The sequence below is a fragment of the Hyperolius riggenbachi genome, chromosome 3 (assembly GCF_040937935.1).
Source record: "Hyperolius riggenbachi isolate aHypRig1 chromosome 3, aHypRig1.pri, whole genome shotgun sequence".
Taxonomy (NCBI): Eukaryota; Metazoa; Chordata; class Amphibia; order Anura; family Hyperoliidae; genus Hyperolius; species Hyperolius riggenbachi.
Genome location: NC_090648.1, coordinates 429071542 through 429088745, shown reverse-complemented (window position 1 = coordinate 429088745; position 17204 = coordinate 429071542). Strand labels below are relative to the sequence as shown.

Sequence of the window (17204 nt, the reverse complement as noted above, 5' to 3'; positions counted from 1 at the left end):
GATTGGTTGCTAGCGTTGCCAGGGCCTCGGCTGGAGGACTTCTGATTGGCCCACGTCACCTGCCCACGTCACTCCCGAATCCCGAAGCCGAACCCACCAGGTCATCCGGCCGAATTCGAGTGCGCATATTCGGGAACCTTCGCATTTAGATTCTGCATGATGTGGAGAACTTCGGGTTCAGCTTCGACTTCGGCAATGAGGAAAATCTACCAAATTTTACGGGTACATTCGAATTCGGGAGTCCTGGAGAGAAACCCTGACCCTGGGAAAGCCAGGTAACTTTACCCATGCCAGCTATTAGCTGGCAAATACTTCCAACTCTCACCTTGGTCATAATAAAATGCATAAAGAGTTGATGAAAGGTCAGTGAGTAAGAATTAGTGCTAATGCAAGTGTGTCTATCATCCACATCCACTTCAAGAACTTGTCTTTCAATCTGTCAAAATCCAGGACAGATTGTGTTTGTTTAAAAAAGAACACAGTTGCTGCACATCTTCTATTTTACTAACCTTCTAGCAGGGGTGCTCATCCAATATTCGGGTATCCGAACTACCCCGATAATCCGAACTTTTTCAGCTATCCGAACCTCGGATTCGGATTACGGATATCTGTGCAAATTCGAATAGCGTTATCCGAGTTAACTCGGATATCTATCTGAAATCTGGTCGGATATCCGAATCCAGATACTGTAACCATGGAGATAATGTCATTGAGCCAATCAGAGGGCTCCCAGCCTAAGCCCAAGCAACCAATCGCAGAGGGGAACCCTGGCCAGCCCCTCCTGTTGTCATTGAGCCAATCAGAGGGCTCCCAGCTAGTGTTGGGCGAACAGTGTTCGCCACTGTTCGGGTTCTGCAGAACATCACCCTGTTCGGGTGATGTTCGAGTTCGGCCGAACACCTGATGGTGTTCGGCCAAACCGTTCGGCCGCATGGCCGAACTAAGAGCGCATGGCCGAACGTTCCCCGAACGTTCGGCTAGCGCTGTGATTGGCCGAACGGGTCACGTGATTCGGACCCGAACGCGCTCTGATTGGCCGAGCGGTCACGTGGTTCGGGTAAATAAATACCCGAACCACGTCATATCTCCGCCATTTCTCTGTGGGTTTAGCTTTGGGTAGGCAGGCAGGGTAGTTCTCTCTCCAGCCACGCTAGCCAGGGTCCCCCCAGTCATTGTGTGTCGCTGCTGGGAACAGTAGTACACCGCTCGCTCAGCCAGAGTATATAGCATTCTGTTTACTGCCACTCTGTGTACCTCGCTCAGCCACACTATATAGCATAGTTTACTGCCACTCTGTGTACACCGCTCAGCCAGACTATATAGCATTGTGTGTACTGCCACTCTGTGTACACCGCTCAGCCAGACTATATAGCATTGTGTGTACTGCCACTCTGTGTACACCACTCAGCCAGACTATATAGCATTGTGTGTACTGCCACTCTGTGTACACGACTCAGCCAGACTATATAGCATTGTGTGTACTGCCACTCTGTGTACACCGCTCAGCCAGACTATATAGCATTGTGTGTACTGCCACTCTGTGTACACCGCTCAGCCAGACTATATAGCATTGTGTGTACTGCCACTCTGTGTACACCGCTCAGCCAGACTATATAGCATTGTGTGTACTGCCACTGTGTACCTCGCTCAGCCAGACTATATAGCATTGTGTGTACTGCCACTCTGTGTACACCGCTCAGCCAGACTATATAGCATTGTGTGTACTGCCACTCTGTGTACACGGCTCAGCCAGACTATATAGCATTGTGTGTACTGCCACTCTGTGTACACGGCTCAGCCAGACTATATAGCATTGTGTGTACTGCCACTCTGTGTACACAGCTCAGCCAGACTATATAGCATTGTGTGTACTGCCACTGTGTACCTCGCTCAGCCAGACTATATAGCATTGTGTGTACTGCCACTCTGTGTACACGGCTCAGCCAGACTATATAGCATTGTGTGTACTGCCACTCTGTGTACACTGCTCAGCCAGACTATATAGCATTGTGTGTACTGCCACTCTGTGTACACCGCTCAGCCAGACTATATAGCATTGTGTGTACTGCCACTCTGTGTACACCGCTCAGCCAGACTATATAGCATTGTGTGTACTGCCACTCTGTGTACACCGCTCAGCCAGACTATATAGCATTGTGTGTACTGCCACTCTGTGTACACCGCTCAGCCAGACTATATAGCATTGTGTGTACTGCCACTGTGTACCTCGCTCAGCCAGACTATATAGCATTGTGTGTACTGCCACTCTGTGTACACGGCTCAGCCAGACTATATAGCATTGTGTGTACTGCCACTCTGTGTACACCGCTCAGCCAGACTATATAGCATTGTGTGTACTGCCACTCTGTGTACACCGCTCAGCCAGACTATATAGCATTGTGTGTACTGCCACTCTGTGTACACGGCTCAGCCAGACTATATAGCATTGTGTGTACTGCCACTCTGTGTACACCGCTCAGCCAGACTATATAGCATTGTGTGTACTGCCACTCTGTGTACACCGCTCAGCCAGACTATATAGCATTGTGTGTACTGCCACTGTGTACCTCGCTCAGCCAGACTATATAGCATTGTGTGTACTGCCACTCTGTGTACACGGCTCAGCCAGACTATTTAGCATTGTGTTTACTGCCACTCTGTGTACACCGCTCAGCCAGACTATATAGCATTGTGTGTACTGCCACTCTGTGTACACCGCTCAGCCAGACTATATAGCATTGTGTGTACTGCCACTCTGTGTACACCGCTCAGCCAGACTATATAGCATTGTGTGTACTGCCACTCTGTGTACACCGCTCAGCCAGACTATATAGCATTGTGTGTACTGCCACTCTGTGTACACCGCTCAGCCAGACTATATAGCATTGTGTGTACTGCCACTCTGTGTACACCGCTCAGCCAGACTATATAGCATTGTGTGTACTGCCACTGTGTACCTCTCTCAGCCAGACTATATAGCATTGTGTGTACTGCCACTCTGTGTACACGGCTCAGCCAGACTATATAGCATTGTGTGTACTGCCACTCTGTGTACACGGCTCAGCCAGACTATATAGCATTGTGTGTACTGCCACTCTGTGTACACCACTCAGTCAGACTATATAGCATTGTGTGTACTGCCACTCTGTGTACACCGCTCAGCCAGACTATATAGCATTGTGTGTACTGCCACTCTGTGTACACCGCTCAGCCAGACTATATAGCATTGTGTGTACTGCTACTCTGTGTACACCGCTCAGCCAGACTATATAGCATTGTGTGTACTGCCACTCTGTGTACACGGCTCAGCCAGACTATTTAGCATTGTGTTTACTGCCACTCTGTGTACACCGCTCAGCCAGACTATATAGCATTGTGTGTACTGCCACTCTGTGTACACCGCTCAGCCAGACTATATAGCATTGTGTGTACTGCCACTCTGTGTACACCGCTCAGCCAGACTATATAGCATTGTGTGTACTGCCACTCTGTGTACACCGCTCAGCCAGACTATATAGCATTGTGTGTACTGCCACTCTGTGTACACCGCTCAGCCAGACTATATAGCATTGTGTGTACTGCCACTCTGTGTACACCGCTCAGCCAGACTATATAGCATTGTGTGTACTGCCACTGTGTACCTCTCTCAGCCAGACTATATAGCATTGTGTGTACTGCCACTCTGTGTACACGGCTCAGCCAGACTATATAGCATTGTGTGTACTGCCACTCTGTGTACACGGCTCAGCCAGACTATATAGCATTGTGTGTACTGCCACTCTGTGTACACCACTCAGTCAGACTATATAGCATTGTGTGTACTGCCACTCTGTGTACACCGCTCAGCCAGACTATATAGCATTGTGTGTACTGCCACTCTGTGTACACCGCTCAGCCAGACTATATAGCATTGTGTGTACTGCTACTCTGTGTACACCGCTCAGCCAGACTATATAGCATTGTGTGTACTGCCACTCTGTGTACACCGCTCAGCCAGACTATATAGCATTGTGTGTACTGCCACTCTGTGTACACCGCTCAGCCAGACTATATAGCATTGTGTGTACTGCCACTGTGTACCTCGCTCAGCCAGACTATATAGCATTGTGTGTACTGCCACTCTGTGTCTGCTGGGAACAGCAGACACAGAGTGGCAGTACACTGTATATCATTGTGCTCTGTGTCGCTGCTGGCAATAGTGGTACACCGCTCACCCACCACTGTATAGCATTTCTGTACTGCCACTGTACTGCTGCCAGTCAGCGTGTACTGTAAGGATAAGTGAAATGAGGAAGAAATCCGGTGAAAGAGGGAGGGGCAAGGGAAGAGGTGTTTCCCCTGACGGTTCACGTACAGGCCACAGGGGAGCACCCAAGAAAACCCACTCAATACCGCCCATGTTGTCCAGGACAACAACCCTCACAAATCCAAAAGAACAGGACCAGATAATTACTTGGATGACCTCTCAAGCGTCCAGCAGTGGGTTAAGCAGCACCAGCACATCACGCACGAGGTCCGAGTCCTCAGCCAGTTACAAGGAGCCAGTGGACACAAAGCTGACACAACCGGCAGCGACACCACTCACACAACTGCCAGATAACCAGTCCGATGAATTACCTCAGGACACAATGGGGTATTCGCAGGAGCTATTCCCAGCCCAACAAACTTCCACCTTTCAAAGGTCAATGGAGGAACAGCCAGAAATGTTGTGCCCGGATTCACAACCATTAACTGTGGGAAATGCACCGCGCACTGAAATACAAGGCGAGTCCGAGGAGGACTCGGAAACCCAAATCCCAGAGCAAGTTGGGCAGGAGGGGTTGCAATTGCAGGAGGTCGGCCGACAAGATCTGGAAGACGACGTTGGAGTGAGCTGCGCAGAGGTTGTTCTGGGGAGCTCTACTCCACGGCGGCGGCCCCCCACAATGACATATGACGAGTTTGAGGAGATGGAAGAGGAGGGTATGGACAATGTGGACAGAGACCCAGATTTTGTTTGTGAACGAGAACATCGCCGTCGTAGCAGCAGTACAGATGAGTCTGTTGAAGAACCCACTGCTGCACGAGTTCGCCTTGTGCCACAAGGTAGGCGGCGCTCAATTTCAGGCACCACAAGCGTGGAAGTTCAAGTGAGAGGCAAAAGAGGAGCAAACAGAAATCGCCAGCAAGGCAGGTGCTCCAAAGTCTGGGCTTTCTTTGAAGACTGCACTGAGGATGTTACCATGGCGATTTGCAAGGTGTGCAAGACCCGCCTGAGCAGGGGGAAAAGTATTAACAACCTCTCCACCACCAGCATGAGCCGCCACATGCTATCCAAACATCCCACTCTGTGGGCAAACGCGGCAGGACAGGGTACCAGCAACACTGCCTCCCTTGGGTTCACCAGACTCACCACCAGACCCGCCTCAGCAGCAGCAGTAGCCCAGCCATTGCGTGGTTCACAACATTCACAAACATCAGACGACGCTGACACTGTCACTTTCCGGAGTAGTGCTCTTGAGGTCTCCCAGTGTTCATCAAACACAACAACCAACAGCCCTTCCATGTGCAGCGCTATGGTTCAGTTGTCTGTGTCGGAGATGTTTGAGCGCAAGAGGAAATTGCCAGCAAATGACCCCCGGGCCGTGGCAGTAACAGCCAGCATAGCCAAGCTTCTGGCCTGCGAAATGCTGCCATATCGAGTGGTGGAGACAAACAGCTTCAAGGGCATGATGTCAGTGGCCATCCCACGTTACGTGGTTCCCAGCCGCTACCACTTTGCGCGCTCTGCAGTGCCTGAGTTGCATGAGCACGTGGTCAGTAAAATAACCCGAAGCTTGAAGAATGCCGTTGCCTGCAAGGTTCACCTCACCACTGACACCTGGACGAGTGCGTTCGGCCAGGGTCGATACATCTCCCTTATCGCGCACTGGGTGAACCTTGTGGAGCCTGGCAGCGATTCCTCACCTGCTACGGCGCGGGTGCTGCCCACGCCGCAAACAGCTGCACCGCCGTCCCTCCCACTGGATAACAACAGCAGCACCTACCTCTCTGACTACTTCTCCTCCAACGCATCTCAAAGCTGTACCTCATCCGGAAACGCTAACCCAGCAGCAGTAGGATCGTGGAAGCAGTGCAGCACAGCTGTTGGCATGCGTCAGCAAGCGTTGCTGAAGCTGATCTGCCTTGGGGATAAGCAGCACACAGGGGAGGAAATTTGGAAGGGAATAAAGGAACAGACGGATTTGTGGCTGGCACCGCTGGACCTGAAACCGGGCATGGTTGTGTGTGATAATGGGAGTAATCTCATTCGCGCTTTAAGGTTGGCTAAGCTGACACACATCCCTTTGCGTGGCGCACGTGATGAACCTAGTAGTTCAGCGGTTCCTGAGGACATACCCAGGCATGGCCGATCTTCTGTTGAAGGTGCGTCGAGTGGCCAAACATTGTAGAAATTCCAGTACTGCTTCGGGGGCACTCGCCAAGATGCAGGAGCGATTCAATCTCCCCCACCATCGCTTGCTGTGTGATGTCCCTACGCGCTGGAATTCTACGCTGCACATGCTAGCCCGCTTTTGTGAGCAGAAGAGTGCAGTGGTCCAGTACATGACGGCGCAGTACCGAGGCGCATCCGGACAGCTGCCAAGCTTCTGTGGATCCGATTGGGCCAACATGTTGGACCTCTGCCAAGTCCTCCAAAATTTTGAGCAATCCACGTTGCTTGTGAGCAGTGACAACTCTTCAGTCAGCATTACCATACCACTGCTGTGTTTACTGAAGAGGTCAATGTTGAAAATCAAGGAAACAGCTGTCATGATGCAACTGGGGGAATCTGAAGGAGAAAACGATCAGCGTGATGGTACCAACATCAGGCCATCCGCCTCAGGGAACGCTGGCCCCAGCAGCTATGACGAAGAAGAGGAGGTGGAACAGCTGGAGTTGGAGCAGGAATCTCATGCCACCACTGACGAGGGCCAGAGCGGTGCACGTTGGACTTCCACAATTCAGCGCGAATGGTCAGCAGAAGCAGACCAGGAGGAAGGTGACGACTATGATGCATCACAACAACTATCACAACGCTCACAAGAGGATGATGAGGATTCTGGTAGGACTCTGGCACACAAGGCTCAATTCATGCTAGACTGCATTGAACGTGACCCACGCATTGTGCGCATTCTGGACAACACCAATTACTGGGTTTATACCCTTCTGGATCCACGGTACAAACACAATGTTCCAAAACTGCTTGAAAAAAGAGTCAGACAGGTCAAAATGGAAGAATACCAGCAGGCCCCTGTGGAGACTTTAGAGAGGAGATTGACATCCTCCCCCTCCTCTAGCCAGTTGTACGCCGACAGACTGACTTCTGCAAACCCAGGACGACCAGGAGGGCAGCAAACAACGCAAGCCGCAGCTAGTGCCAAAAAGGGAATGGTATCGGCAGTGTCCTTGGAGTGGGAAAATTTTCTGACACCCATGCAGCAGCAGCCCACTGAACAGCAAGCGTGCAGATCCACCTCCAACACCGATCGCCTGGAGAAGATGGTCAAGGACTACATGTCAGATGACGTAGCTGTGTCGAACAATCCATCTGCACCCTTCAACTATTGGGTATCGAAGCTAGACACCTGGCACGAACTGGCAATGTACGCAATAGAGGTGCTGGCTTGCCCGGCAGCCAGCGTTATGTCGGAACGCTGTTTCAGTGCTGCCGGAGGCATCGTCACAGATCGGCGTATCCGTCTCTCCACAGAAAATGCAGACCGTTTGACTCAAATTAAAATGAATCAATCCTGGATTGGAAATGACTACGCAACACTCCAGGACCCCAACCAAGTAACATGACCAATGAACATCTGGGATGGTGTAGCGTTTCCGGTCCCTGTTTATTGAACCTCTCATCTGTATTACATTGCTGCTATATCCGCACGCTTTTTGTCCTCATGCAAGGCCTGGGTTGTTGTGTCTCACAAAGCGTGGCCTTCTCCTCCTGCGCCTCCTCCTGTTCCATCACGTCTGCTGCTGCTGGGTTAGCGTTGCCGCGTGGTCCCTGTTTATTGAACCACTTATCTTTATTACATTTATGACTGCATGGCGGTACAAAGCATGCTATCCGCACGCTTCTTGTCCTCATGCAAGGCCTGGGTTGTTGTGTCTCAAAGCGTGGCCTTCTCCTCCTGCGCCTCCTCCTGTTCCATCACGTGTGCTGCTGCTGCTGAGTTGGCGTTGCCGGTCCCTGTTTATGGAACCTCTTATCTTTATTACATTTATGACTGCATGGCGGTACAAAGCATGCTATCCGCACGCTTCTTGTCCTCATGCAAGGCCTGGGTTGTTGTGTCTCACAAAGCGTGGCCTTCTCCTCCTGCGCCTCCTCCTGTTCCATCACGTCTGCTGCTGCTGGGTTAGCGTTGCTGCGCGGTCCCTGTTTATTGAACCACTTATCTTTATTACATTTATGACTGCATGGCGGTACAAAGCATGCTATCCGCACGCTTCTTGTCCTCATGCAAGGCCTGGGTTGTTGTGTCTCAAAGCGTGGCCTTCTCCTCCTGCGCCTCCTTCTGTTCCATCACGTGTGCTGCTGCTGGTGCTGGGTTAGCGTTACCGGTCCCTTTTCCTGGAACCTCTTCTCTGTATTACATTTATGACTGCATGGCGAAAAAAAGCATGTTACCTGTGCAAAGAAACATGACATTTTCCACATTTAAAAGACAGTTTTTCCTTTGAAACTTTACAATCAATTTTCTCAAAAACTATAAGCTCTTTTTCAAATATTTTTTTTCCTCTTGTACCCACTCCCAAGGTGCACATACCCTGCTAATTTGGTATGTAGCATGTAAGGAAGCTTTACAAAGCACGAAAGTTCGGGTCCCCATTGACTTCCATTATGTTCGGAGTTCGGCGCGAACACCCGAACATCGCGGCGATGTTCGGCGAACGTTCGCGAACCCGAACATCTAGGTGTTCGCCCAACACTACTCCCAGCTTAAGCCCTAGCACCCAATCACAGAAGGGAACCCTGGCTAGCCCCCCTGTATATAAGGAGGGGTGCCATGATGAGAACTCTCGTCCTTGCTTGTGTGATTGCTCACTGAGAGACATGCTCCAGTGCTGCTGCTGGCCTAGCAAGTGCTGTATACAGTGATAAACCTAAAGCTTTTGAGTGCTAAACACCTTCACTACACTATTGTTCTATTGTTTTTTAGTTAGCTAGCTTGATTTCATTCAGTGACAGTCAGACTCTGTGCTGCAGCAGCTGCTAGTTAGGTCCTGTGTCTGTGTGTGCTGTGCACAGATCAGGCCTGCTGCTGGCCTGCTATTAGCCTTAGCTACAGTATAGGTTAGGGAATAGGATTACTGTGTTATTGTGTAGTTAGTAGTACTGCAGTGCTAGTTAGTTAGAGTAGTACTGTGTTAGCTTACTACAGATTTCTGCAGTGCTGCTGTGCTGAGCAGTGTCAATGTGACAGTTAGACAGTTAGTGTGCACTGTCTTCTACTCTGCTGTCTGTCATTCCGTGCTGATTTGCTTTAAAGTCCAACCCCAATTTTAATAAAGTACAAGTACCCCACATCATCTGGCTGAAGCAAGCTGGCACTGGCAGTGGTCAGACTCAGAGCACCAGAACCCTCTCTGCCACTCCTGCCGACACTGAGGCCTGTTCAGGCAGCCAGTCCTCAGTGGCCTCCTCTGCTCCCTACACCACTTCCTGTGCAAGGAAAAAACTCCGCCAGACCCTGTTGGGCGAGTCTTTCCCTGTTGTTGGCAAGAGGGGGACATGAAGTGGCTGGGAATCACTATGCCTGCCTTACCACCCTTTTCCACCCTTTACTACCACCACCACAACCTCCTGGCTCCTCCTGATTGTTAACTATTACTAACTAAGCTGCCTGGTTAACAATTTTTTACAGCCGTGGTACCAAAGCTATGTGCCATGTACACGTGCCACGTACACGTGCCACGTACCATGTCCGGCATGATCCTGGCACACGTTACACCTGCTGCTGCTGCATTGCCCTGCCTGTGCTGCTCCCACCGCCAGGGTGCCACAGGCCACTGCTGCTGTGCTGATACCACCTATATTTAACCCAAAACACAATTGCTGTGTAATTTTTTTTGAGGTGTCTGGGCTGAAAACTGTCATGTCCCAGTTGTGCGGTTAGACTTGGGACACCATGTGCGCTGCACGACCGCTGTCTGGAACCTAGTCCTGATGATAATTTACAGCCATTTTTTTTGTATTTTATCTCCCCACACAATCAATTAGTGTTTCTCTTTAAAAAATCATGATGCTACATGCCTCATTTACCCTAAAAATCGTTTTGGAAGCAATTTAAAGGCCACTTCCGGTTTTCTATCCGGATATCCAAATCCGATCAGATATACCGGATACTGGGTTCGGATATCCGATTTTATTCGGGTACCAGAACATTTGGATTCGGATATCCGATTCGGATCTGGATATCTGGGTATCCGGATCCAAATTCAATTAGGATTTTAAAAACTGGTATCCGATCACCTCTACCTTCCAGCAACCCTTCTATGTTCTGTTATGACCCATGCAAATCATGCAAGCTTTTTCCACCCAATAGCAAACATTTTGTTTGAAGCTCAGTCCAGATTTACTGTATTACTTATTTCTGGATGCAGTCTGTCCTATTCTGCTGGGTCTGGAGTCACTTTCTCATTGCTTTGAATTCATTAAGTGGCTTGCTGACGCCATACATGTTCTTAATGCATCCCAAATATGTCCCAAGCATGCTATTTTTGCCCCTTTGTATTGTGTTTGGGATAGCTTTGAATAATTGCTGTAGAACTACTGGGGAAACTAGACCCAGATGTACACCGAGTAGCCAAAGAATTAGTCCAACTTGATCATAGCCGATATTGTTCTTGGCATGGACGCAACAAGATGCTGATACTGTTGCTGAGGAATGTTGGCATATGCTGACATAATGGCAGCTCTAAGTTGGGTCAGATTGGATGGTAGTTTCCAAGCTTTGAAGTGATCTTTCAACTTTGTCCCACAAATGAGGTCAGGGGACTGAGCTGTCCATGGAAGCAGGTTAAACTCTGATTCCCATTCCTTTAACCAATTTAAGACTAATGAGACTCTTGATGGTCTGCTGCTGCTAAAGCCCATCCTTTGCAAAGTCCTTTTGTAGTGCATTGTGTCAAAAATGGAATTGACAGAAATGACTCGGACACACCTCTCAAAGTGACAACCCTTTATTTGTATACCAGTGGCCACTGGTATAGCCAGAAGTGAGATACAAGATCTGATTACATTGTGTACTACAGCAGTTTTTATAGGGTTACAATCATGCAAAAATATACACGCCCTGGGGCTGGCCAGGATATTTATCATTATTACAAAAGCCAATCACACATTGATAATCAATACAGTACATAAACAGTTAACAGCTTGTTCTTGGAAATCTCCTCCTATATTTAAATTGAAATCTCCACCCACTAGCTTCGTTACTTGTGAAATTCTTGCGGTCATTGTGGTAATTCAGAACACATCTGGACCTATAGAAAAAGGAACTAGGTCGTGTCACAATCAATAGTCCTGCTTAGGCAAGCAATATTGTTACCAGAAACCTCTTTTTGTCTGGTTCCTGTCCCATGACATTCCCAAGAACTATCACGTACAAACATTTCAACAGAATGTCCTAGGTCAGATAAAGGACAACATAATAGCAGAAGTTCAGGCCTATTTCAAATAATCTGAGTAATATATATCCTTTACTAAATATGGATATTTTAGCTACCTTGGCCTAGATTTCTCTTTCCACAAAACAAAACGTGTGTCATAGAAACAAGAAAAGCGCCACATCTTTATCAATTGGTATATGCTTTGTGTTTGTGATGTACCTGCATTGAATTCAGCTGTAGTTTGTTGTGTTCTTGCCCTTCTGTTGCTGCAGACTATGCGTGCTTCTCACTTCACCTCTCTCGTTCATCAGCCTTTTTCGACCAGAATAGTCCTAATCGCTTGAAGTTTTTTTCTCAACAGCCACTCTATAAACACCCGAGATACTGTTGGGTTAGAAAATCCTAAAAGAGCCAGTGTTTCAGAGATGCTAGCACCAGCTCTTCTTGCACAGATGATTATCCCTCGTTCAAAGTCACTTAAATGTTTTGACTTACCCATTTTGATATTAACTTCCATGATAACTACGTTGTCTGAAGCTGAGCGTTCTTTATATAAGGAACTCAGCATTGTTATGTCACTCTACTTCACTGTTAAACTGTGTCTGTTGTCCATCATGCAGAAAGAGATGCAATGTAAATCCTGAGCTCACAGATACTGATTATCTTGACAATATAAAGATACTTCATCTGTCTTTCCAAACAAAAATAAATAGCCATTATGTTATGTGGCTATGCACTACTGAAATATAAACATTGTGCTTTGCTCTATCTTTAGCTGTACCTCCTACATTGGAAAAATTGGTGGCGGCCAATACATCTCTCTGGGTGGCGGCTGCATGTACAGAGGGATTGTCCAGCATGAGCTTGACCACGCGTTGGGGTTTGTCCATGAGCACATGAGAGACGATCGGGATAACTATGTCACCGTTTTGTACCAGTTTATTAACCCAGGTAACACAGATCTTTCAAGGTGTATCTTATAACTACTTCTTAACCAGGAATAGCAATAACATTTGTTATGTATACATTTTACATAATTCTTCTCCTTGTCAATGGCTGGGAAGATAAGAAAAAGGAACCAAATAGAAAGGAGGCAGAATTTGATAGGCCAGAATGACAATGTGGCCATTTATTGACTCATTACAATGTTTCATGTTTGTCCATATTCATTTTATCATCCAAGCTGACACCAGGGGGTGGAGCAATAAGTATCATGCAAAAGCAGGAAGCAAGTTGTGGCAAATGTATAAGACATGCCTTGGCTATAAATATAATAGAAGACTGTGATACAAAACAATGATATAATAAGAGAGGCGTGGTGGGAAAACAGCATGCGGGGAAGGAGCAGAAGAAAAAAAAACATTGTATCAACATATGTGATAACAGTACTGATACTTCATCAGGAAGAAATCAACTCTATTTTTTGCTGGCCACACCTTTCATCATATGTATATGCCCTCTGTGTCCATATTTACAGGTCCACCTTCATTATGTACTTCCTCTTTGTTTGGCCCCGCATGGCATCTTAGGTCTCCCAAAATAAATGTAGCATGTCAAAATTTTACTGCAAACTCCCCACACCCTGTCCCTTCCCAATAATTACTCTGTCTCTTATACCCACCTTCCATATTTATTGCTTTACAGGAGACATGAGGTGAGAAAAAAAGAAACATTTTACTCATCTGGGACTTCTTCCAGCCCCTAGAAGTCCATTGGTTGCTCTTCTCCAAGCCACCACTATACCCTCTGTAAGATCGTGACCCATGACTGAGTCGGGATCTTTTGCACATGCGAGGACACGCCGTGCGCCTCTCGTGATCATGTTCCTGTAGCTGGAAGTACTCTGTGCTTGTGCAGTTCAAAGAGAGTTGAAGTGCACAAGCGCAGAGCGTTCCTGACCATGTGAAAGCGTTCACAAGAGGGGCGTGGCCTGCCTGCGCAGAAGATCCCAACCCAACCATGGGTCACGATCTTAAAGAGGGAAAAGCACAGCAGCGTGGACAGAGATAGACTTCTAGGTAACCTGTACTGCAACCACATAAGGAAACATATTTACTAGAGTCATATAATAAAGGAAATAGGTTGAAACACTTGCAAAACAATAGAACAGTCATCTACATAGAATGGTGTCCATAAAAAGTGAAATTAAAATTGTGTTGTTCTTATTGCAGAGTATTATGCTGATTATAACAAAGTGAACACTGATGACCAAGGCTTGGAGTATGATTATTCCTCAGTGATGCATTATGACAAGTAAGTGCATTCTGCTGTGCCCATCATCAAATTATTACTGATCAGTGATAAACATCATGCAGTGACATCTTTACATGCTTTTGTGTTTTGGTCAGTACTTCCTTTGCCAACACTTCAGGCCAGCCCACCATGGTTGCCAAACCCGACCCCAACATACCGTTTGGGCAAATAGATGGACTGAGTGTTCTGGATGCCTCTAAAATCAACCGCCGGTATAAATGCAGTAAGTATATGTAGCTGTAGACCCTGTAAGGATGATGTGTCTGGCTGACTACCTGGAATAGATTGAGCTATAAAAGACTGGGTCATATTAATTTTACTCTGTTGGTGAGATCCCATCGCCCCACATTCCAGTATTCTCACTACATTTACATAAGCTGCACACATGTAACATATACAAATAACTGATCTGGCAGAACCTGTTACCGTATTTTTTTGACCTCAAGACATACTTTTTTTGCCCCCAAAAGTGTGTGTGGGGGGGGGGGGGGGGGAGTCAGTGTGTCTTATGGTCCGAATACAACAATTCCACCAGTGTAAGTTGTCCCCCCACAAGTGCTATCCCTGCTGTGTCCTTGGAAACCCACCACAAGTCATCCATTCATTACCTTAAGCCACAAGCCATTCATTCATTACCTTAAGACCCTCAGAGCTGTCTCCTTAAGGTCCAACAAGCCATCCATCCATTAATTTAAGACCCACCAAGCCGTCCCCTTAAGACCCACCAAGCTGACCATCCAATCCTTTAAGACCCTTGGAAGCGCTGTGATTGGCTCCACTGACAGAGCCATGGATCCGCCCGAGAGACCGTCGACTCCTGTCAGCATGCAGAGCAACTGTGATTGGCGACTCTCGTTCCAACAGCTGATATGCTGACACATGTCTAGTGGATGATGATTGGAGCCCGCCGCATGCTGCTTCGAGCACGGCAACAGCTGGGATGGCTCGGTGGGCCTTAAAAGGATGGCTTGACGGGTCTAAAAGGAACGGATGAATGGCTCGATGGGTCTTAAAGCGGTATTGTCACCATAAAAATCAAATTTCAACAGCAACTGGTCTGAGTGTATTAAGTGATAAAGTTGCTAATCCTGCATTCAAAACTTTCAAAACTTTTTCTGCTGTTATGATTTGGAGTTATCACATACTTAAGGAGCACTGGCCCTTCAGAAGTCAGTGACAAACAGTTGCATGCTGGGGGTTCTTTTTATCTATAATATATTCCTCCTCTTCCATTTATTTACTTGCCTAGCTGCTTTTCTGAAACACGATCCCCTGCTCATTTGTGATTACAAGCAAGGCTGAGGTGACTCAGCGATTGGAGGAGAAAAGAAAAAAAAGTAAAGGGCAGAAATGACATCAGGATTTAGCCTAAAACTGTGGCCAAAACACATGGTTCCCACCAGGAACAGAATTCTCTTCATTTACTATATAACATTCACTGAAATCAAAAAGGTGGACAGTACAATACATGTGTTATATAAGTAGATCAAGTATTTATCTACTTATATATGTGTTTTTTTCCCTGGCATAGTATGGCTAATCCTACTGCTTTAAGGGGACAGTCTCGGCGGGTCTTACAGAAATGCATGGATGGCTCTGTGGGTCTTAAGGGAACTTCTGGATGGCTTGGTGGGTTTTTATGGGGACGGCTCGGCAGGTATTAAAGTAATGGAGGGATAGGTCCGCGAATCTAAATGGGACTGCTTGGTGGGTCTGAAGGGGATGAATGGATGGCTTGGTGGGTCTTAAAGAGAACCCGAGGTGGGGATCTTACAACAAAATCTATACACAGAGGCTGGGTCTGGCTATAGTGCCCAGCCTCTGTTGCTATTTGAATCCCCCCTAAGTCCCCCCTGCGTTTTGCTCTCCCCCATAAATTACTGCCCGCGCTGGCAACACGCAGCGTGTCGCAGCGGGCTGTATTTACCTCCCTAGTGTCACTCACGCCGCTCCCCTGCCTCCTGCAGAGCGCCGGTTCCCGCCCACGTCCCTTCCCTCGCCGCTGATTGGAGGGAAGGGACGCGGGTGGGGACCGGCGCTCTGCAGGAGGGTGGGGGGAGCGGCGTGAGTGACATTAGGGAGGTAAACATTGCCCGACAGCATGGCTGTAATTTATGGGCTAGAGCGGAGCACAGGGGGGACTTAGGGGGGATTCAAATAGCAACAGAGGCTGGGCACTATAGCCAGACCCAGCCTCTGTGTATAGATTTAATTCTAAGATCCCACCACAAGGGGACAGAGGGGAACACAGAGGGACAAGACACCCCTAAACATAGACGCACCTGGTTTACTATACTTTTTCCAATGATTTTTGTTGTCTAAACCTAGGTCTTATGATCAGGAGCATCTTATGGTCTGAAAAATATGGTACTTCAGATGAGTATAAATGAAACATCTGTAAAATGAGAACCCCCTGTACACATGGGATGACTAATGTTATAAATCTGCTATCTTCACAGAGTGGACTCACTCATTGCTCTCCCTCTCTTTTTCAGATGTCTGTGCCAATTTGCTGAACAAGAATAGTGGAGTTTTCACATCAGCCAATTATCCCTCTCCTTACCCCAACAATGTTAACTGTGTTTGGTTGATCAGGACCCCAACTAGACAGGTAATTGCATGCAGAAGGAGGAGACACCCAGGGATTTAGTGTAAGGCCTATTTATATGGGCTTTAATTCAGTAAATGCTTATTTTGGTTGATCTGTAGCTTTATTTAGAGAGAGGGGTGAATAGTAGACTGATTAACAGTAAAACAAAAGTTTGCTTTCTTAAAACAGAAAGAATTTGCGATAATTCAGGTTGGAGTGAGCTTCGAGATGCCTCCCAGAGCAACACTGCTGAATTTATGCAAATTAACCATTGTCGTCCTTACAAGCTAAACACACCTCCAGATCCGCTGGAATGCAATGCCAATGTCAGCTTGTAATTAGGCATGGTCAGAAAATTCCACGGAATTATTAATTCCGTGATTCCGGTTGGAATTAATAATTCCGATTTTGTTAGTCGGAACGGAATTTCTATATATCTCGAACGGAATTCTGCCTCCTCCTCCTCTCCATCCATCCATCCATCCATCCTCTTATATCATCCAGTAGGGAATTGCAGATTTTCAAAACAGCTTATATACCATAGCTGGGATTTGAACCCAGGATGCAGTGTGTAGTAGGTATCTGTCTTAACCTCTAGACCATGAACCACACTACATGGTAAAGCTGTCCTAGCATAAACCATACTACCATTATGATCAATTCAATAGAAAAAGTAGCATGATTAAGGATTGGTACTTTTTGAAAAGCATGCTTATATACC

General features: G+C 47.4%; 1 protein-coding gene across 1 annotated transcript in view; it reads left to right on the top strand.

The window, feature by feature from the left end:
- The window catches only part of LOC137562376 (embryonic protein UVS.2-like), a 46290-nt gene that overhangs the window by 21750 nt on the left and 7336 nt on the right, over positions 1-17204 (top strand). Inside the window, exons 5-8 of the mRNA XM_068273715.1 lie at positions 12416-12591; positions 13812-13893; positions 13989-14116; positions 16389-16504. Of these exons, the coding sequence (XP_068129816.1) occupies positions 12416-12591; positions 13812-13893; positions 13989-14116; positions 16389-16504 (502 nt within the window). The remainder of the gene's footprint in view (positions 1-12415; positions 12592-13811; positions 13894-13988; positions 14117-16388; positions 16505-17204) is intronic.